At 35.7% G+C, this 21,602-nt stretch overlaps 3 protein-coding genes and 2 long non-coding RNA genes across 7 annotated transcripts in view; 1 reads left to right on the top strand and 4 right to left on the bottom strand.

Moving 5' to 3' along the window:
• Window positions 1-21,602, bottom strand: part of LOC129453658 (uncharacterized) — a 203,946-nt gene that overhangs the window by 87,740 nt on the left and 94,604 nt on the right. The window lies entirely within an intron of this gene.
• LOC129435233 (uncharacterized) lies at window positions 165-8,027 on the bottom strand. Its single transcript, XM_073861522.1, has 3 exons — window positions 7,679-8,027; window positions 4,928-5,109; window positions 165-1,707 (listed from the first exon to the last, which is right to left on the bottom strand). Exons 2-3 carry the CDS (start codon window positions 5,013-5,015, stop codon window positions 608-610), a joined length of 1,188 nt encoding a protein of 395 aa, XP_073717623.1. The 5' UTR covers window positions 5,016-5,109; window positions 7,679-8,027; the 3' UTR covers window positions 165-607.
• On the top strand, window positions 8,164-10,626 carry LOC141359305 (uncharacterized). Its single transcript, XR_012365714.1, has 5 exons — window positions 8,164-8,483; window positions 8,854-9,055; window positions 9,624-9,674; window positions 10,017-10,122; window positions 10,259-10,626. It is a non-coding gene; the product is annotated as an uncharacterized lncRNA (long non-coding RNA).
• On the bottom strand, window positions 12,483-14,783 carry LOC141359303 (uncharacterized). Of its 2 annotated transcripts, XR_012365710.1 has the most exons (6): window positions 14,527-14,783; window positions 14,197-14,313; window positions 13,625-13,826; window positions 13,334-13,384; window positions 12,884-12,989; window positions 12,483-12,747 (listed from the first exon to the last, which is right to left on the bottom strand). It is a non-coding gene; the product is annotated as an uncharacterized lncRNA (long non-coding RNA). The 2 variants fall into 2 exon arrangements; XR_012365709.1 differs by lacking the exon at window positions 14,527-14,783 and having other exon boundaries at window positions 12,484-12,747; window positions 14,197-14,505.
• The window catches only part of LOC141359297 (uncharacterized), a 75,861-nt gene continuing 71,094 nt past the window's right edge, over window positions 16,836-21,602 (bottom strand). For both annotated transcript variants that reach the window (XM_073861532.1, XM_073861531.1), the window contains 2 exons: window positions 21,430-21,529; window positions 16,836-17,597 (listed from right to left, as the gene is read on the bottom strand). In XM_073861532.1, the coding sequence (XP_073717633.1) occupies window position 17,597; window positions 21,430-21,529 (101 nt within the window). In that variant the 3' untranslated portion in view covers window positions 16,836-17,596. The remainder of the gene's footprint in view (window positions 17,598-21,429; window positions 21,530-21,602) is intronic.

Genomic DNA, 21,602 nt, shown 5'->3' on the forward strand with positions numbered 1-21,602 from the left:
GCATACCAGCGAACACCCCCGACCACTCGGCGAGTCCCAGGTCCTTGCAAACGAAAGTTTAATGCATTCTAGGAAGGATTGTTCCTGTGCACCCATCCAGCCATCGTGTGCGTGGTGGGGGTGATACCAAAGAAGCCGAAAATTCTCGGGGCAGCAGCATATGTCCAACTTTCAGTCAAACCCGCTCCATCTCATCATAAACCATCTGAAAACAGGGCTTTAAGTGTAAAATACCCAACTTGTCCTGTAAGCTTCATTGCCATTGACGCAAAATGCATTCTGGGAAACTTGACTGTCACAAGTCACCTCCTTATGCATCCTTGATAAAATGAGCGGATCAAGTACATGTGAACTTGGCTTGATGTGAACTTGGAATTGGAACAGTACTTGAGCCGTGACTGATGACGTTTCACAAGAACACAAGTACAGACAGGAACGCATATTGAAGAACGGCCCGAATCTTTTTTGCTGTACGCCATTTTTGGCTTTTGTGCGAATTTAGATTGTTAGTAAGAATCGTACGCAAATTGTTAATTTTCATTAATAAGACCCAAGCAGATTTCTAAACGTTGTTGCCATATCCACACTGTTGACACATGAATGGTTTCTATCGAGTGTGAATCTTCACATGTGTCTTAAGATTACCTTCACTTGTAAAACTCTTTTCACACTGAAGACATATGTAAGGTTTCTCTCCAGTGTGACTTCTCATGTGAATATCAAGTCCACGTTTTTCTATGAAACTCTTTTCACACTGAAGACATGCATGAGGTTTCTTTTCACTGTGAATCATCATGTGTCTCTTAAGGTGAAACTTTAAACTGAAACTCTTTTCACACTGAAGACATATGTAAGGTTTCTCTCCAGTGTGACTTCTCATGTGAGCCTCAAGTCCACGTTTTTGTATGAAACTCTTTTCACACTGAAGACATGCGTGAGGTTTCTTTTCGCTGTGAATCATCATGTGTCTCTTAAGTTGACACTCCATACTGAAACACCATTCACACTGAAAACACACATATGGTTTCTCTCCTTTGTGAATTGTCATGTGTGCTGTAAGGATACTCTTCCTTCTGAAACATTTTTCACACTCATGGCATGTAAACGGTTTCTCTCCAGTGTGAATTCTTGCGTGTATCTTAAGGTCTCTTTCAATAGAGAAACTCTTTCCACACTGTTGACAAGTGTAAGGTTTCTCTCCAGTGTGAGTCATCATGTGTGTCTTAAGTTTACTTGCTGTTCTAAAACTCTTTTCACAGTGATGGCACAGATGTGGTTTCTCTCCGGTGTGAATCCTCATGTGTACTTTAAGGCTTGTTTGAAAGGTGAAACTCTTTCCACACTCTTGACAAGTGTAAGGTTTCTCTCCAGTGTGAATTCTCAAATGTTTCTTAAGGTTAGATGCAGTTGTAAAACTCTTTTTACAGTGATGGCAAGTGAATGGTTTCTCTCCAGTGTGAATCCTCATGTGTGTGTTAAGGTGAGCTTTTCTTCTGAAACTCTTTCCACACTGTTGACATGTGAAAGGTTTCTCCTCACTGTGAGTCCTCTTGTGATCTTCAGGGCGTTCATCTTCACTGGAACTATTTTCACACTTTATGTCTTCTGTCTTCAGAGTTTCTTTCTGTGAAACATTATGGTTTATTTTTACAATCTGATGTTTCTCATCCACTTCAGTTTGACTCTCCTCTTTCACTTCCATCATTTCTAAAATAAAGACAGTAAATAGTTCAGGTTAATAAATCAGAGTAACAAAACACATTTGAGATGTCATGTATCCATGTTATTTTTAATGTGAAGTACATTATGTCATTTCTATTGTCAATTTCTGCTCTTGTAGTTTAAAGGCGGAGTCCACGATGTTTGAAAAACGCTTTGGAAAAGGAGACGGGCCGACTACCAAAACACACTTATAGCCAATCAAATCAAATCAAATGCCGGGTTGCGTGTGTGAGGCGGGTCTATCAACAGAAGGTCCAGATTCTATTGGGGTAGGGGCGTGTTTGTTTAGGTGATTTCAAATATCAACATTGGCTTTCAAACATCATGGACTCCGCCTTTAACTCTTGTGCTGTGTTCAAAACTCTTTAACACTTGTGGTTTTTTAAATATCACCAAACATTGGATTCTATCTTTTTGTCAACTTGTTTTCTTTCAGTTAGGACTGGTTTTGTTTTGTTTATCTTTTTTGAAGTAATTAATCATAGGCCTAATTAATCTGAGCTTATGCACCTCAATATTTTAGAGAAAATAGCATTATATGTGAATAGTGTTGCAAAATCCCAGGAACTTTCAAAGCTAGAATCTTTCCATGGGAATTAACAGGAATACAGGTGCTGGTCATATAATTAGAATTCATCAAAAAGTGACTGGTATATTTCAAATGCTTATTTCTTTAAATTTTGATGATTATATCTGACAACTAAGAAAAATCCCAAATCCAGTATCTCAGAATATTAGAATATTGTGAATTTTGAAGACACCTTTTGCCACAATCCAATAAGATAATTAACTCAAAATACCTGCAAATGCTTTTAAATGTTGACTTGACAGTTGTCCAAAAGACGACCATTGACACCTTGCACAAGAAGGGCAAAAGACAAAAGGTCATTGCAAAAGAGGCTGGCTGTTCACAGAGGTCTGTGTCCAAGCAAGTTAATAGACACAGGCGAAGGGAAGGAAAAGATGTGGTAGAAAAAAAATGTACAAGCAAAGGGATAACCACACCCTGGAGAGGATTGTGAAACAAAACCCATTCAAAAATGTGGGGGAGATTCAGAAATAGTGGACAGCAGCTGCAGTCATTGCTTCAAGAACCACTACGCACAGACGTATGCAAGACATGGGTTTCAGCTGTCGCATTCCTTATGTCAAGCCACTCTTGAACAACAGACAGCGTCAGAACCGTCTCGCCTGGGCTAAAAACATAAATGCTGCTGAGTGGTCCAAAGTTATGTTCTCTGATGAAAGTAAATTTTCCATTTCCTTCGGAAATCAGGGTCCCAGAGTCTGGAGAAAGAGAGGCACACAATCCACGCTGCTTGAGTACCAGTGTAAAGTTTCCACAGTCAGTGATAGTTTGGGATGCCATGCCATCTGCTGGTGTTGGTCCACTGTGTTTTTACTGTGTATACCAGGAAGTTTTGCACTTCCCAAAGTGGCGGGCTGAGACTGTGATGTAGACGCTAAGCGCTGAATGTACGGTTGTAGTTTGTAGTGGACATGGAGGCACAGAAAGCTATTCCCTCTGTTGTGGAGAACCGGCACTTGCCAACTTAAGCCCGAACAAAAAGGGTGTTTGTTAAACATTTTGAATGGAGATTATGTTGTTGCCCTACTCCCGACAGGTTTTGGGAAAATTATTACCGATCGTCAGCGAGAAACTGTGTGCAGCACTGCTTGACGTGCACAACGATCGAGAAATCATGGAAGGGAATTTCATTGTTCACAGTTAATGGTGGAGGACGCGTGGGCAAACATTCCTTGGTGACATTCCTGATTAACCAGAAAATAAGGTAGGAAGATAGACGTGAGTGGAAAGACACCATAAGGATAGTGTTCAACTAGCTCTGGCTGATTTACTTTACATAATCTGCAAAAGTCGTTCATAGCCATGTTAACTTCGGTATTTCGCTCGATGGGTTTGTTTTCACATCATACGTGTGTTTTACAGCAGATTTTCGATGCGGCTGGGCCTGCGCATAGCACACATCATATCCAAACGTTATGTGATTGGCTTACGTTTAGACCAATGATTTAAACTTCACGAGAAGGAAAACGATTGTCAATTATGCCCAGCCAGACTCTGTCTACAAAAGGAAGCAAAATAGCAGAGGATGGTATTACCAGGCTACTAGTCTAATCCCTGTCCGGGAAACCACCCCTATATGTGTTTGTATATAATGTAGTTTATATAAATATCCCTAAATGTCCAAAAAATTCCCATTAAATTTCCAGTTTGATATATTTCCAAAATTCCCCAGATTAGATTCCAATAAAAAGTTTCTGAACAGTTTTTGGAAACTTTCCACCCAATAATTTTGGCAATATTTAAATCTGACAAAAATTTGCAGTGTTTATCACACTAGTCTACTTTAATGTTGAATTGGGAAACACAGAAAATTATTTTGAAATTAGTTTTTTTCTAAAACAGAGAGCAAAGTAAGACTCGTGCCGTTCCCGGTAAAATATAAGTCATTCAATTTACCTATTTAAGAACAAACCAAAATAAAAAACTTTGTGTGAGCTCATGTAAATGATGTATGCATCTAATGCATTTACTGAATGTATGCACATGAATGACAATAGCCTATTTCATGTGCCTTGTTAATGGGCGCTTTGCATTTAAAACAGACAGTGCTTGTTTGGAAATCTTTTGGGGCACACAATGTGCATCTCTTCCTTTTCTCTCTTCTGTCTGAGACATTTAAAGGCCCAGGTTATTATAAGCTATTTTCTGTAGGCAGGTTTATGACAAGATGAAAATACCCTTTTTTTGAGAGAGACAGAGAGAGAGAGAGAGAGAGAGAGAGAGAGAGAGAGAGAGAGAGAGAGAGAGAGAGAGAGAGAGAGAGAGAGAGAGATTTTTGTAGTCTTTATAAATAAATGACTTGGTTTACAGAGTTTTTATTTACCAAGTCAATAAATTTCGGTCCGATGCAATAACATTCTCTCTATAATGACATGAACACAACATGAGGTTTAACTTTAGTAGAGCATTGCATGGAGATCACAATCAATCAATCCACTGAAGGTTGCTTTGGATAAAACTCTTTACCTGATGTTTCAATCTAATTCTACTGAATCTATTATAGATGCAGAAAGTTATCATCTCATGGATTTTAGTTTATTTTCCCCTCATGTTTCTTAATGTTTTTATGATTATTCCTCAACCATCAATAATAAAGATTATAAAATAGACACCAACCTATTTGTTCCTCAGTATCTTCATCCTTTATTCTGCATGGTTGTGGATCTGTCATCTTCTCAAGCTCCTCTTTTACCAGCATCAACATTATGTCATGAAGATTTCAGTTGTCACACATGGAGTGATTTCTCTGTGTGTTTGACTCCAGCATTTATTGGTGGATTGTTGTAGGAGGAGCTTCACTAGAGATGAAAGAAGAGGCATTAAAACATTTAATGTCAGTAAAACATTCACCATCTGTTTCAGTTGTTTTAATGTTTTACTTGCACTGAAAAAAATGACTTTCCTACTTAGTGTTTTTGTCTTGTTTTCAGTAAAAATATCTAAAAAATCTTAAATTAAGATGTTTTATCTTGATGAGCAAAATTACCTTAGAAAATAAGTCTAGTTTTTAGACAAAAAATATAAACTAAGTAAATTTGTGCATAAAACAATTAAGCTAAAAAAATCTGCCCATGGAATAAGAAAAATTTTATTGAAATAAGTTTACATTTTTCATAAACACTTAATTCAAGAAAAATGTTCTTAAACAATTGGCAATGTTATCTATACAAACGTAATGCTGATGTTTTTTTTTTTTTTTTATAAAAACAAGCTCCAGTTCATGTTCTCTGAATAATAAACACTTTTTAACACATGATATGCCTGAATGCAAATAATTTAAATAAATATCACAATAAAAAGGTTAGGGGAACAATATCAGAATGTTATGAGAACGTTTAGGTAACGTTAGCGTAATGTTTGTAGACCGCATTAACGCCTTGTGTGTGCATTATTTTCGACAAATTCAACAGCCTGTAGTCAATTATTCATTACTGAAAATTCAATGTTATCTAAACAAAAAGTAATGCTAATACTCAATTTCACGATTTCATACGGTAGATCCACATTATCATCAAGATTATATTTAGCATTGTTATTTGTGCTTGTACTGAGATAAATTTATTTCATATACATCTTGTAAAATCCAATCTTAATATTTAAATACAAATATGTGGTTCATGCAACACGCACGCTGATTAATGCATTTATTACAAAATGAAATATATGATGTAAAACACAACCATTTATTAAAAAAGTACAAAAGTTTTGTACAACCTGAAGTAAACACAAGAAATAATCTAGTTAACGCATAAAGGCAGTGATTCAGTGTTAAGATTCTAGTTTAAAGGGACACAAGGCAGCATTTTTATGTTAATAAATAATCTTCGTAAGTCGGTAACAGTGGTGTCAAAAGTTACTCAAGTAGAAGTATAGATACTAGGGTTTAAAAAGACTTTTGTAGAAGTTGAATTATCAACTCAAGCTTTTTACTCAAGTTAAAGTGAAAAAGTACTGGTTTCAAAACTACTTAAAGTATAAAAGTAAAAGTAATGTAAGGAAAAAAATGTCATTGTGGAAAAAAGCTTAGACCGCACCACAGGGGCCTATTGTGCACTACCCTATCTCCTCTAAGAAATGTTTCTAAAGGCCATAATAACTATAGTGTTATATTTAAAATGTTAATGTAAAAAAATTTGGGATGCACTAGGGCCAGGGGTAGGCAACGTCAGTCCTGGAGTGCCGATGTCCTGCAGATTTTAGCTCCAACCCTTATAAAACCTTGGTTACCTGTAGTTTCAGGTGACTTTATAGACCTTTATTAGTTTGTTCAGGTCTGCTTGATTAGATCTAAAACTAAACACTGCAGGACATCGGCACTCCATGTTGCCTACCCCTGCACTAGGCTATCTGTTTCAACCACATACAATATATGCCGCATTTCAATACAATGCAAAAATGCAAAATACATTAAAGCAGTGGTTCTCAAGATGGTGGGTCGCGAGGTGGTCCCAGGGGCCCCAGTTTTATAATATTTTATGAAATACATTACTTTATTATAAATTCTGTGTAACTAAACCTTAGAAAAATAAGGCTACTAAACAAAAGCAATACATTGTATAATTTAATATGTTTTGTTTAATTCAAATTTTAAGTTTTAGAAAGTTTATGTCATACTTTTTCTTTGGGGGGCCGCAAAGGAATCCACTGTACACAAGGGAGGCTGCATAAAAAAGGTTTGATAACCTCTGCATTAAAGAACCACAAATGTGTACTACTGAGCATTAACATTCCATAGAGAGGAAGATATGATGACTAGTTGCCTATAAATATTGTAATGGTGCAAAAAGTCAAACTTCAGAGCAGTGCCGCTGGTGGCCAAACTTTTACAGTGGTGCCCTCTTTAGTTAAAAAACAACAAAATCACACACAACTATAGTATGTGTGAGAATAGAAATATGCTATTGTTATCATTTATAATTGTATTTTGACAGCAACACAAACTACAAATATGCAATTATATATTATAGCCTATATTTCTGCATCTGTACTTGTGTAGCTAATGGACTTCAGTACACTTTACTTTAGTCAGTATAAATCCCAGCCATTTTGGAGAATTACTAAATGTTTTTCTTGTAGAAACAGGTTTAAGGAAACAGCTGATGTCTATTAACAAAAGCAAAAGTTGGTATGTATGGTTATGTGTTTGTTTGTTTGATTGATTATTTATTAGCATATACAAAACAACAGATGTCTTTAGCATAGTTATCTTTGCCATGCTTCAAAACGCAACGCAGCACAATGTCATTTAAGTTGAACAACTGAAGTTACATGATATAAATTGGTATTGTTACACTATTTAAATCACACAGATGAGTTGGTGTCAGCAGTCAGCTACACATTTACACAGGCTTATGAATGTGAACTGACCTGAAAGTGATGCGCGAGTTTTATTTCGTACTTTTCCATTTGAAGGGTCCGTGTACGGTCAGGGGATCTCTGGATAATCCGTAATTCGTTTGTAATTGAAAAACGAAAATACCGCTTTTCTGTTTTTTGTTTCAAAACGAAAAACCAAATAACCGTTTTTGGTGTCAGAATAAAAAAACGAAAAACCAATTAAAAACGTCCCGTTTTTCGTTTTTTGGCGATCATTTTATCGTTATTCCTTTTTGAACAAAAAATGAAGAGGGTCTTTGAACTTCAGTCAATTCGTTTTTCGTTTATTGCAAGTGGTGCCCGCTGCAGAGCTAAATGGGCGGAGCTGGAGCTCTAGCGAGGCGTGGCACCCTCGCTGGATCTAGTGGGCGTGGCAGCATCAAGTGCGCAGGCGCAGATAGAGTTCGTTTAAACTTCCTGTACAGCCTGTATCAAGTACTCCGGAGTATTGCACGGGAAGAAAACGGCAATTTAAAGATAAAATGAGCTTTAATATGTATATTAAATCTTAATCTTACAATTATCGCTGTCTCGACGTGATTTTCGGGAGTATGTTGAGTTTCGCGTTAAACACTAGATAGCTAATGTGCTAACATTCTCCCGTCCACCACAAGTGGTACGTAGTGTTTTTATTGTAGTTTTTATTTTTTGTATTCAAATATTTGTTGAACCTGCACAGGTGCACCAGACAATACTTATGCGAGGACAGGATCTTCTGCTGTCTATATCACGGTGCCTACTGTAAATAAACATTTACACGAGCTCTGAAATCAAAATCATGCAGTTCAACAAAAAGGTATGTGTGTGAATTAAATATTTTAATTATACTGTGTGTGATAAACATCATGTTTGTTGAACCTTTCTGTTTGTGCATGTCATAGTAATTTCTTTCTTGCATTTAAAACTAAAAACATACTGTTCATTTAATATTTTCTCGTGTTGTGAAACCTTTGGGATGTCTGAATTTAAACTACTTTACTTCAGTTGTTGTTTTTATAGTTTTTCTGCGTTACATTACTTATGACAAGTTAAAAACATGTATATAAATACTCTTTATGTTGTGCTCTTGAGCAAGGTGATTCATCACAAAAGCTGTTTATATGCAATGCACTGTACAAAACATGTAAACAAGACAATGATGCTAATTTATTCTTTCTATGTTTTAGATTTTATCATCATCAAGCATGGTCTCAAGTACAGACGATCCCACACTTTCACTGCTGTTACTGTACATCAACATTTTAAAATGTGTAAAAATCCAGCCTCTGGACAACCTACCATTGGCTGCAGCACCACCTTCATCCCCAGCATCAGCATCCCCACCTTTACTTCCCCTCGACATTGGAACATGTCTGTACTGATTTTGAGGTACAGCTTTTTAACTTCTTGCTGCTTGTAAACTTGTTAAAATATCTTTAGTGGAGTATTAAGACAAAACAAAGTACACAGTTGTCACAAATAACCCACTGGGGGTCAGTTGAGTGAACCAGGTGCACATTTTTGACAGAACTGTAAACAAACAGAAAGACTTAACTTAAAAAAAAAAACAATCCCTAGATATGACAGCTATATACTGTATTAATTGTATATAGTCTACAGTGTTTCCCATACATTTATTTATTTGTGGTGGCCCACCACAGAATCAACACTGGCCCCCACAAATAGAATTTTCATGATTCCCATTTACATTTTTATTTCACTATTTAAAACAGCTTAATTCGGCTTAAAATATAATTTGATATATAATACAGATCAAATACAAATACAGATCAAAGAGTAGAAGTGAAACATATTTCAGGTGCCAACACTAGATCAAACGCAAACACGACATGATGGTGTCACATATATGCTAATTAGCAGGTGACGTCATCACCACCACAGTCTCTCAAAATCCTGTGGGAAACACTGGTCTAATTGTATTGTCTATAATTAACAGGGTGCCCCTCTTCAGCAAGGAGGAATTGATTGTGGGGTATTTATGTTGATGGTAAGTGGTCTTTTATTTGCTGTACACCTGTCTCTGTGTACTAAACACAGCATTTGTTAATATTGTTTTGTTTTTTGTATGCACTCTATGTTATGACTGTGAGTAAACATAAAAAAAGAACGATTGAGATTTTCGATTGCTATCTTTTGCCAGTCTGACACACCAATAATCATGAAGTGGTGGTGCTCAGTTAATTTAGACATTTCCTCTGACAAAGTATGATATTAATAACTATACTTATGATAAAACCTCCATTCTGTGCATTTCCAGTATGCAGACAATATATATATAAATAAAGCAATGCATGCCTAAAAACATTCTAATGTTTGTCTCTTCGTACAGTCAAGTCCCACAACTACTCACCCAGAAAGTAACATATGCAGATAACATGAAATTCACTCCACCTGAGTCAGATGTCATGGAGATCATCCAGACACCAGAAGTAGATGTATGTAGAGGGAATGTTTATGTACTGATTGACTTGTTTAACTTGTTAATGTGTGTATCAACCTTTCCTCTTTCATGAATTTGTTTATGAGCAGTACATCATTTTTAATTATATTATTATTGGAATTCTTATATAGCACACAGGACTCAGCGGTGATGGAAACGTTCAGCTGACCTGTGAGTGGCTAAAGGAGACCACTTGCTGGGAAGATGAGCTGCAAAAGATCTAAAGGATGATGCCCTGTTGGCTATAACAATGTTGGACTTGTTTATAAACACCATGTTTTATGAGGGTGAAAGGAATGAAGAAGAAATGTCGACTCCCTTCCCTTTTATATTTTAGAGAAGAGCAGGAAATATATGAGACAAGAGAGTTATTCGTGGGTTTTGTTTACACAAAAAAACCCTGTCTTGTGAATCTACTAGTGGGGATAGACTAATGTAAATATAGATTTTTTTGATTGGTTTTGTAAAATACCATTAAATGTTTGTGTGAACTGTAAAGTCTTGTGTTCTTGAAATATTCATGATATTATTTTATATCTTCTTATTATAACATTTTATATAGATTTCTTTTACGTTAGATGCATATTTTGCTAAATTTGTGTTAATAGAAACCAATAAATCCACTTGTAGGACAGTGGAGTACAACACTTGTACACCTGAGTATGTGACTATTAAATTACATTTATCTTCTACAAAAATGTAGTAGAAGTGAATGCTTCACTAATGTCAAAGCACATTGTATATCCTCTACTATGGGAAGTCACGTGGTTGGTTTTAGACTACTTGTCTGCTTATTCATTAAAAATAGCATAATGCATAGCCTATCACATAAAGGTTGAATCTTTTCAAAGTTATACAGTCAATATTCCATTTAAATTTGCAATATCATTTTTACACCATATGCTTTCACATTTACATACAATAAGGGCAGGTAACCTAGTCTTATTTATTATTATTATTATATTTATTTATTTATTTATTTATTGAATTAATCAGATGATTTCGTAATACAACAAGGTCGTATTAAACATTAGTAAATGCATTAATGGCCTTGTTGTCACTTTCAGATATTTACATCATGGTTTATGGTAAGCCACAGGAACTAGTGTAAATGTATAAAAGTATAATATGACCTTAACATTATAACATTTACAGTAGGTTTTAGTCTTCACTCACCCACTATGCTTGTAAATCATTTAAGGGCATATATGCAAGTGAAAGAGTTGCAATGCAGATCCCTGCTTCACTGTACTGTTGTACATTTGTATTTAAAGACATAATTTGACATCATCCAATTCCACAAAGTAGTTCACAATTCAATTCAAAACTGTGGCTTACCATAGACCATGGTGTAAATGTCTGAAAGTGATAACAAGGCCCTTTTATGGAGGAAGGAGTAGTGTGCTGCTTTGCCAGTGAAAGCTTACTATCTGTGCAACCCTCTTTATTTGTGTCCACCGCAACGTGTGGGTTGTGAACTAATCTAAATGATCGATAACACTTTCCAACAAGGTTGTATTTGTTTAGATTAGTTAATATGCATTAGCTAACATGAACTATCAAATAACAATGCTTCTACAGCATTTATGAATCTTAGTTCATGTTAATTTCAGCATTTACTAATACATTTATAAAATCAAGTGTTGTAACTGTTAACGTTAATGCATGAACTAAATAACTGTATTGACATTAACTAACATTAACAAGAATTAATACTTGCTGATATTTTTCATGTTAATGCATTTACTAATGTTTAATACGACCTTGTTGTATTACGAAATCATCTGATTAATTCAATAAATAAATACATATAATAATAATAGATAAGACTAGGTTACCTAATCTGCCCTTTTTGTGTGTAGATGTGGGGGCATGTGCTGTGAAGGTGGTGTTGCAAATTTGAATGAAATGTTGACTGTGACTTTGGATGGATTCGGCCTTTGTGTGATGGGCTGTGCATTGTGCTATTTTCAATGAATAAGCAGGCAAGTAGTATAATACCAACCACGTGACTTCCCATAGTAGAGAATATATAATGTGCTTTGAGATTAGTGAGGCATTCGCTTCAACTACATTTTTGTAGAAGATAAATGTAATTGAATAGTGACATCCTCAGGTGTACAAGTGTTGTACTCCACTGTCCCACAAGTGGATTTATTGGTTTCTATTAACCCAAATTTAGCAAAATGTGCATCTAACATAAAAGAAATCTAGATAAAATGTTATAATAAGAAGATATAAAATAATATCATGAATATTTCAAGAACACGATACTCTAATGGTATAATAAGATACAATAAAAAATATTATAAATTTATTTCAAGAACACATCACTTCACAGTTCACACAAACATTTAATGGTGTAAACAAAACCCACGAATAACTCTTTTGTCTCATATATATCCTGCTCTTCTCTAAAATATAAAAGGGAAGGGAATCGACATTTCTTCTTCATTCCTTTCACCCTCATAAAACATGGTGTTTATAAACAAGTCCAACATTGTTATAGCCAACAGGGCATCATCCTTTAGATCTTTTGCAGCTCATCTTCCCAGCAAGTGGTCTCCTTTACCCACTCACAGGTCAGCTGAACGCTTCCATCACCGCTGAGTCCTGTGTGCTATATAAGAATTCCAATAATAATATAATTAAAAATGATGTACTGCTCATAAACAAATTCATGAAACAGGAAAGGTTAATACACACATTAACAAGTTAAACAAGTCAATCAGTACATAAACATTCCCTCTACATACATCTACTTCTGGTGTCTGCATGATCTCCATGACATCTGACTCAGGTGGAGTGAATTTCATGTTATCTGCATATGTTACTTTCTGGGTGAGTAGTTGTGGGACTTGACTGTAAGAAGAGACAAACATTAGAATGTTTTTAGGCATGCATTGCTTTATTTATATATATTCTCTGCAAACTGGAAATGCACAGAATGGAGGTTTTATCATAAGTATAGTTATCAATATCATACTTTGTCAGAGGAAATGTTTAAATTAACTGAGCACCACCACTTCATCATTATTGGTGTGTCAGACTGGCAAAAGATAGCAATCAAAAATCTTAATCGTTTTTTTAATGTTTTTTTCACAGTCATAACATAGAGTACATACAAAAAACAAAACAATATTAACAAATGCTGTGTTTAGTACACAGAGACAGGTGTACACTACAGCAAATAAAAGACCACTTACCATCAACATAAATACCCCACAATCAATTCCTCCTAGCTGTAGAGGGGCACCCTGTTAATTATAGACAATACAATTAGACTATATACAATTAATACAGTATGTAGCTGTCACATCTAGTGATTGGTGTTAAGTCTTTCTGTTTGTTTACAGTTTTGTTAAAAATGTGTACTTGGTTTACTTAACTGACCCTCAGTGGGTTATTTGTGACAACTGTGTACTTTGTTTTGTCTTAATACTCCACTAAAGATATTTAAACAAGTTTACAAGCAGCAAGAAGTTAAAAAGCTGTACCTCAAAATCAGTACAGACATGTTCCAATGTCGAGGGGAAGTAAAGGTGGGGATGCTGATGCTGGGGATGAAGGTGGTGCTGCAGCCAATGGAAGGTTGTCCAGAGGCTGGATTTTTACACATTTTAAAATGTTGATGTACAGTAACAGCAGTGAAAGTGTGGGATCGTCTGCACTTGAGACCATGCTTGATGATGATAAAATCTAAAACATAGAAAGAATAAATTAGCATCATTGTCTTGTTTACATGTTTTGTACAGTGCATTGCATATAAACAGCTTTTGTGATGAATCACCTTGCTCAAGAGCACAACATAAAGAGTATTTATATACATGTTTTTAACTTGTCATAAGTAATGTAACGCAGAAAAACTATAAAAACAACAACTGAAGTAAAGTAGTTTAAATTCAGACATCCCAAAGGTTTCACAACACGAGAAAATATTAAATGAACAGTATGTTTTTAGTTTTAAATGCAAGAAAGAAACCACCACGACATGCACAAACAGAAAGGCCCAACAAACATGATGTCCATCACACACAGCACAACCAAAACATTTAATTCACACACATACCTTTTTGTTGAACTGCATGATTTTGATTTCAGAGCTCGTGTAAATGTTTATTTACAGTAGGCACAGTGATATAGACAGCAGAAGATCCTGTCCTCGCATAAGTATTGTCTGGTGCACCTGTGCAGGTTCAACAAATATTTGAATACAAAAAATAAAAACTACAATAAAAACACTACGTACCACTTGTGGTGGACGGGAGAATGTTAGCACATTAGCTATCTAGTGTTTAACGCGAAACTCAACATACTCCCGAAAATCACGTCGAGACAGCGATAATTGTAAGATTAAGATTTAATATACATATTAAAGCTCATTTTATCTTTAAATTGCCGTTTTCTTCCCGTGCAATACTCCGGAGTACTTGATACAGGCTGTACAGGAAGTTTAAACAAACTCTATCTGCGCCTGCGCACTTGATGCTGCCACGCCCACTAGATCCAGCGAGGATGCCACGCCTCGCTAGAGCTCCAGCTCCGCCCATTTGGCTATGCAGCGGGCACCACTTGCAATAAACGAAAAACGAATTGACTGAAGTTCAAAGACACTCTTCATTTTTTGTTCAAAAAGGAATAACGATAAAATGATCGCCAAAAAACGAAAAACCAGGCGTTTTTGATTGGTTTTTCGTTTTTTTGTTCTGACACCAAGGACGGTTGTTTGGTTTTTCGTTTTGAAACAAAAAACAGAAAAGCGGTATTTTCGTTTTTTAATTACAAACGAATTACGGATTATCCAGAGATCCCCTGACCGTGTACGTTTTGATAGTTTGTTTTTTCGTTTAAACCAAAAAACAAAATAACGAGAAACCACACGTTTTTCGTTTGTCGTTTAAAAAAACCGCTAAAAAGAGCCGTTCTTCCGTTTTTGTTTTCTGAATCTAAAAACGAAAAACGACTAAACCAAATTCAAATAACGGTTCGATTTTGGTTTTTGAAACCCTTTTTTCATTTCTCCGTTTGAAGATCTACATTAAAATAAAGATAGGTTGGCCACGTGACGCGGAAGTTATTAAATAGAGCCTATCAAAATAAAAGCCGGTCGTAAGAAAGCACTAACGTAACACCAGAGTAACGTTATAGAAAAAAATCTATATAAATAGGCTTTGTTGTTACTGTTAGCGATATTTGATAAAATACCATGTTATCTAAATACAATGTGTGATGTGTTGAGGTATTTTTTTATAAAAAATAATGTGTTATAATACATTAATATAATATTTCAGTAAGATAACAATTAAATTATTCTAACGTTAGGGGAACGTTAAAATAATCTAAAAATAACATTAGAGGAATGTTTATTTTCTTAAAGAAAACATTCCTGGCTAACCAAAAACCTTGGAAAATAGGGGAACGTTTTGGGAACCAAATTGTTAGCTGGGATGGGCAGGAATATTTGGCTTACATGGAAATCCAGGATTTATCAATATTCTACATTAAACAGTGTATTTTTTTATTCAGGCTACTTATATTAATTTCGGGCTACCAAAAATTAAAGAGTGTCTGTCCGAAGGGCTACCAGGGATTTTAAATAATATATTAATTTTGCGAGCACTGGTCAGGTATATAATTGGCATTGTCTTAAAGCTGCTCAGCTTTCGTTTTTGTTGAGAATAGTTGCACTTGAGTTTACTTGACTTATTAAAAATTTGCCTTGTTGTGTACAGAAAAAATTCTGATGCATCGCAATGCATCGTAGAATTGAATTGAATCGTTACCTTGTGAATCGTAATTGAATTGAATTGAATTGTGAGGGCAGTGCCAATGCACACCCCTAGTTGATGTGACCCCTTTAAATTAAACATGACTTTGTTTTGTGTTATTTAGTGAATTCACTTTGGAAATCCTTTTGATCTGTACACCACAGAGAGACTCTTGTATATTTGGTGCAGTGTTGTTTTTGTCCACTAGAGGCAGTTGACTCGGCTGTATTGGGTGAACTGATTACATCTAACCTAAATGAAGAAGTCAACTAAACACAGACATGCACATTGCACACGGTTACTGTGATGTTTCAAAAAATTACTGCATCTTAATATTCTCTTTATTGTAATGTGTGAATCCTCTGCTTATTGATGTTGATTTTGCCTGAAACAGGTGAGCAAATACATACAAAAATCATTCACTTGACCATTATTCATACTTCATACTCTTTAAGTACGGTTATGGATGCGATCACTGCACTCAGGATGTGCCTTCGTCCATTTTGTTGTGAATGACCCCAGTTTGTAAAAAAAATCACTGAACTTCATGACACATGACCCTACAAGATTATTACTGATAGACTGTTTGTCTCCTGCTAAAAAACAATCACGTTACAGAAAAGAAATTACAATTCTCTTACTCAAATTACTACTTTTTTACTCAGTGACTTTTTTCTCTTGTGTACAGACTCAAGTTTCTGTCCACCAATAAGTTATTGTCCACCTCTGCTGTCAACTGTGTGGTTTTATCATTAATAAAGCCTCATGTGTTCAACAGAATAAAGAAACTCATACAGGTTTAGATCAACATGAGGGTGAGGAAATGATGACAGCACTTTTATGATTAAATAAACTCTCCTGTTAAAACAGTAAATGACCAATCAAAATCAACTTTTTATATTTACTTTTATTTCATCTTTATTTTACTAAGTCTCCCAACTCTTTTTGAGTGAAACCTTGCACAGAAGACACATTATTACACAAAGATGAAATTAAAAACAATAAAAATAGATATCAAAGTTAAAATTCACTAATATAAAGGACTTTTAATACTATTTGTAAATACTGAAATGTTATGTAAATGTATTTATACAAAATCCAGCTTGAGAATAGCAATAAAACACTCTTATAACAGATAAACTTTATAAGCTTCGAACTTTTAATAAGCGCTTTAAACTTTCCCATGATAATGCAGGTAATTCCCATGCAGTGAAAGCAGCATGCATGTAAATAATGTCCTCATAGTCCAAAACATTTTAAAATAAACTGAACAAATTCTTTCCTAACTACAAGATTAAAGCACAGCACTGTAATAAAATCCTAACCTAACTAAAAACAGCATTGAGTTCAATAACAGTCTGACTTATAGTGAAGATGAAAGTAGATCACAGTATCATCTACATAAAGATGCACTATAGCAAAGTTTTTACAGGATTTATACATTGTGATGTTACAGTTGATCTGACACTGACACAAGACTGTTGAATGATAAACTCAATACTTCAATGAATAATTCATGTATTTGAACATTAGATTATTTACACTGAGCTGTCATTAATACATCACTGTATATGACATCACTGCATCACTGATGTCACTGCTGAGAGACTGTTGCTAGGTGATGATGTCATAAAGAGAGTTGTGACATCACTCCAGTAGTTCTGATGGACAGACAGCTGATCTACTCACAGACCTGCCACATCTAACAATGACAAACACACAGAAAGAGATCATGTTATAAAATCTGACCATTAGTTTATTTAACATACAGATATACAGATTTTCTCACCTCTATTTGTTTGTCATCAGTTTTGTTTTTAGATGAGTTCAATTTATTCATGCTGATGAAAAAGCCATGGTATCAAGATTCATACTCTTGAAATCTGAATTCATATCAGAATATTCACTATACAACATTTCTTTCTGGTTCTCGAATCTGATTGGCTAAGAGGGGTGCGATATTCTACTGATAACGGCACAGTAACCGCTTCACCATTTTGTATCATTCCGCCACCTGCTGGTCATTTTAGTATGAGTGATACAGGCTCATCTCTGACTGGAAAAACTGCACGCACACACACACCGACGGCACGCGCTGTTTTTAAACACTCTCCGTGTGTCTCATTGACACTCGTGACTCAGTGTGTGAATCCCAATCAGAAGTGATTATTCCGTCAAAGATCAGCGCTCTTGGATGTTACAATAAACTTAATGGGAGTAATGTCTTGTTACATCGTGTGGACGATTAACACTTGGAAAGAGGAATGTAAACAATATTTTTTTCTGGAGCGATCTCTCTCCTCAGAACGTGAAAACACCGTGGAACCGCAGGTAAGCACCACAGCTGTTAAATGTGGACATTGATCATTTATTTTATCGTGACGTGACTATTAAAACACGTTATGAGATATCACCACTGATATATTTATAAGCAGCATGCAAAAACATCTCTCTGACACTTATAAAAAAACTGTTTTATATAGTACTGACAAGAACAAAGTCTAATAACAAGCGAGTGCTCGTATCGCGTTGAGATTAAATGGGAAAGCAATAGTAACATTATATAAATATAGTTTTATTAACTTTTACCTCGCGCCAAAACAACAACAACACAAAAAAAAAACTAAATATGAATAAGAAAACAAGTAATAGTTTCATCATGACACCAAATACTGCTGATTTGATCTCATTTTTGATGATCAAACACAGCCAGGGACAACATCAGAGCCAGGGAATCCCTGTCAGAGATGTAGCCCAGAGACGGAGGTGGTCAGCGGGGCGAGTGAACACTGATGTCCGCTCATGCTCTGGTTCTCATACGCACGGAATCTTACTAAGCAAACGTTCAAACAGGCGCTATCTTTACTAATCTGCAGATTTAAATATAATACATATACATTCTCGACTGAACTAATCTTAAAGGGCGTTTTGCAGGTAAAATTTTTCAATGAATTTGTGCAATTTGCTTGTTGATAATAAACATTTAACCTGTTATCCATTGTATTTTATGTTGTTGGGTATCACAAAACCCGAAAAAGTATGAAAAAGTACAGCAATTTGCAATGATTCTCCTTTCCCTCACAACGCACTGTATGACGTCACGCTGGGGAGAGAATTGACCAAGCCGCCTTGAGACCATTGAGAATGACTATAGAAAGACGAGTAAAGTACAGTTCTGATAGCGCAGATTATAGATAAATACATAGATAGATAGATAGATAGATAGATAGATAGATAGATAGATAGATAGATAGACAGACAGACAGACAGACAAGACAGATAGATAGAATAGGCTAGTATAGAGAGATAGGCAGACAGCCAGATAGCATAACGTTAGCATATCTTCGTGTAGAAAGTAAACAAACAATTAACATACTCGTGCATGCTGGCTTGAGGGGGTCCATGATCCTGCCTGAAATGGGTGTAACTTTATGCGATCTTCAGCACAAACGGTTTTGGCAGCATGTCTCTAATCCTGGAAGGTGAGTGAAGCACGTCACATCTGTTCGCGGGGACCAGCGACCCAAACGCACTCACTTTCTTACAGCCAGTAGCGGAATGGCAATCGAGAGAGTCGGGACTTTTCCGGTGGGCTGACCTGATAATAGCTATACATTTCGAGTTATATTAGCAACACCGTCTGGCGGCGTGATGTGCGCCGGTTCCCGCAGCCCGCTGGTCAAACTGAGCAGCCTTTCTGCTCAACAAATTATATAAAAGTGCTCAACCTGTTTGGCAGGTCCAAACATGTACAGGATTTATAAAAATACGGTGATCAATGAGCGGTTCCTCCTCAAATGGCTTAGTCTGTCGTGATGTAAAAAGCCGCCAAACGCCTGTTTATTACAGTATGTATGCGGTCGGATCCGAGTATGCTGCAGCTGCTGACTGCTGCTGCATAAAATGATCGTGTGATTCGTTATAAATCGCATAAACAATATAACAAAGCATCCTTTTATTTCACAAAACAATATATTTGAGATATTATTTGATAGACTAGTAAGTGTGGATTAAGGATGTTTAAAAATCTCTAGCCTGGTGGTCAGGACATGAATGGATCAAATCAGCAGATTTGCGAAGTTTTATTTATCTCCACATATATCATAAATAATTAGCATGGTAACTTTGCAGTATAACACATTATATATTTCCTACGATGTATATATGATTTCCAAATTATATACGTAAGTATTAAATAGCAATAAATGTCTCATCTATCTCTATGGCTCTGGCTGAGTCTTTCTCCACTTCTCCCCAACGTGACGTCATTGCAGAATTGCGTTAAAAAAAACGTTAATACCAAAAACGTAAAAAAGTGGTCTTTAAGACCATTTTTGAGACATTTTAAAAATTATACACATATCTTGAGTGATTTATGTACCCATTAATCAACAGCGGTGGTTAACCTGCAACATACACTTTAAAACTACACTTTGTGTGTCAAGGTTAATCCGTGTCATGTCTTGTTTCTGTTCCGATTGTTATCACCTGGACATTCATTGATTAATTACCTGCCTCATCACACCTGTTTGTCATTTAGTCTGTGTATATATACCTCTGTCTTCTGTTTGCTCACTGCTGGATCATTGTCATTACTACCCTGTCTGTTCCCCGTGTCACATTTTGGATGTTCCTGTGTTTGCTACCTGTTCGTCATTTTACTCCTCGTGTTTTTGGTTTCCTATTTTATCATTAAATGTTATTTATTTTGTGAACTCTGCGTATGCGTCCTACTTCCCTACCCTGTCGTGACATTGTGACCAAGAAACGGTAATATAAAGAAATGGCTACTCCGTCCATTGAGTTATTATGAGATTCAAAGCAGCCGAAAGTGTTACCTGTCATTCTGCCCGCCCTCAAATCCGTGGCGGAAGAAAGTAGTTCCCAAACAAAGAGGCTTTTAAAATAACTCCGTTGTTGTTTTCTAGTTTTCTTTTTTCAAATGTGTGCCGTCGAACTGTTGTATAAAAGCCTACGGCCTCGTGCCTCTGGCCTAATCACAGCCGTGATGATATAGAGCTATATCAGACGACTCCGAGAGCGATACACTGCAAAAAATGTCTTTCTTACTTAGTATTTTTGTCTTGTTTTCAGTAGAAATATCTAAAAATTCTTAAATTAAGATGCTTTATCTTGATGAGCAAAATGACCTAAGTAAATAAGTCTAGTTTTAAGACAAATAATATACAATTTAAGTGAAATTGTCCTTTAAACAAGCAAAATTAACTGCCAATGGAGTGAGAAAAAAATTGTGAAATAAGATTTCTTTTTTCTTAAACAATTAATTCAAGTAAAATTTTCTCACCCCATTGGCAGATAATTTTGCTTGTTTTAAGCACAAATTCACTTAAATTGTATATTTTTTGTCTAAAAACTAGTATTATTTTCTTAGGTCATTTTGCTCATCAAGAAAATACATCCCGATTTAAGAATTCCCAGACACTTCCACCGAAAACAAGACAAAAATACCAAGCAAGAAAGACACCTTTTGCAGTGTATTGCTTAATTGAGTTTTAGTTGTTATTTTTTCTTACCACATCCACAGAGCTTCAATGATGAGAAGCTGAGGCAGAAACATCAACAGAGAGAGAAACACTGAGCTGTCCACTGCTTCATTTGTTTTGTCTATTGTATCTAAAAAAAAAGACACAAACTCAGTTATATTCAGAAAAGGCAGAACATTCAGAATTTGACTTTTCTGTGATTC

This window comes from Misgurnus anguillicaudatus, chromosome 23 (genome assembly GCF_027580225.2).
Source record: "Misgurnus anguillicaudatus chromosome 23, ASM2758022v2, whole genome shotgun sequence".
In the NCBI taxonomy this organism is placed as follows: domain Eukaryota; kingdom Metazoa; phylum Chordata; class Actinopteri; order Cypriniformes; family Cobitidae; genus Misgurnus; species Misgurnus anguillicaudatus.

What these genes read in the sequence shown, in the direction of transcription:
- LOC129435233 (XM_073861522.1), bottom strand. Translation starts at nt 5,015, where the DNA reads ATGTTGATGCTGGTAAAAGAGGAGCTTGAGAAGATGACAGATCCACAA. An exon ending in AGATACTGAGGAACAAATAG is followed by an intron (nt 1,708 to 4,927) that starts GTTGGTGTCTAT and finishes TCTTTATTTTAG; the next exon opens with AAATGATGGAAGTGAAAGAG.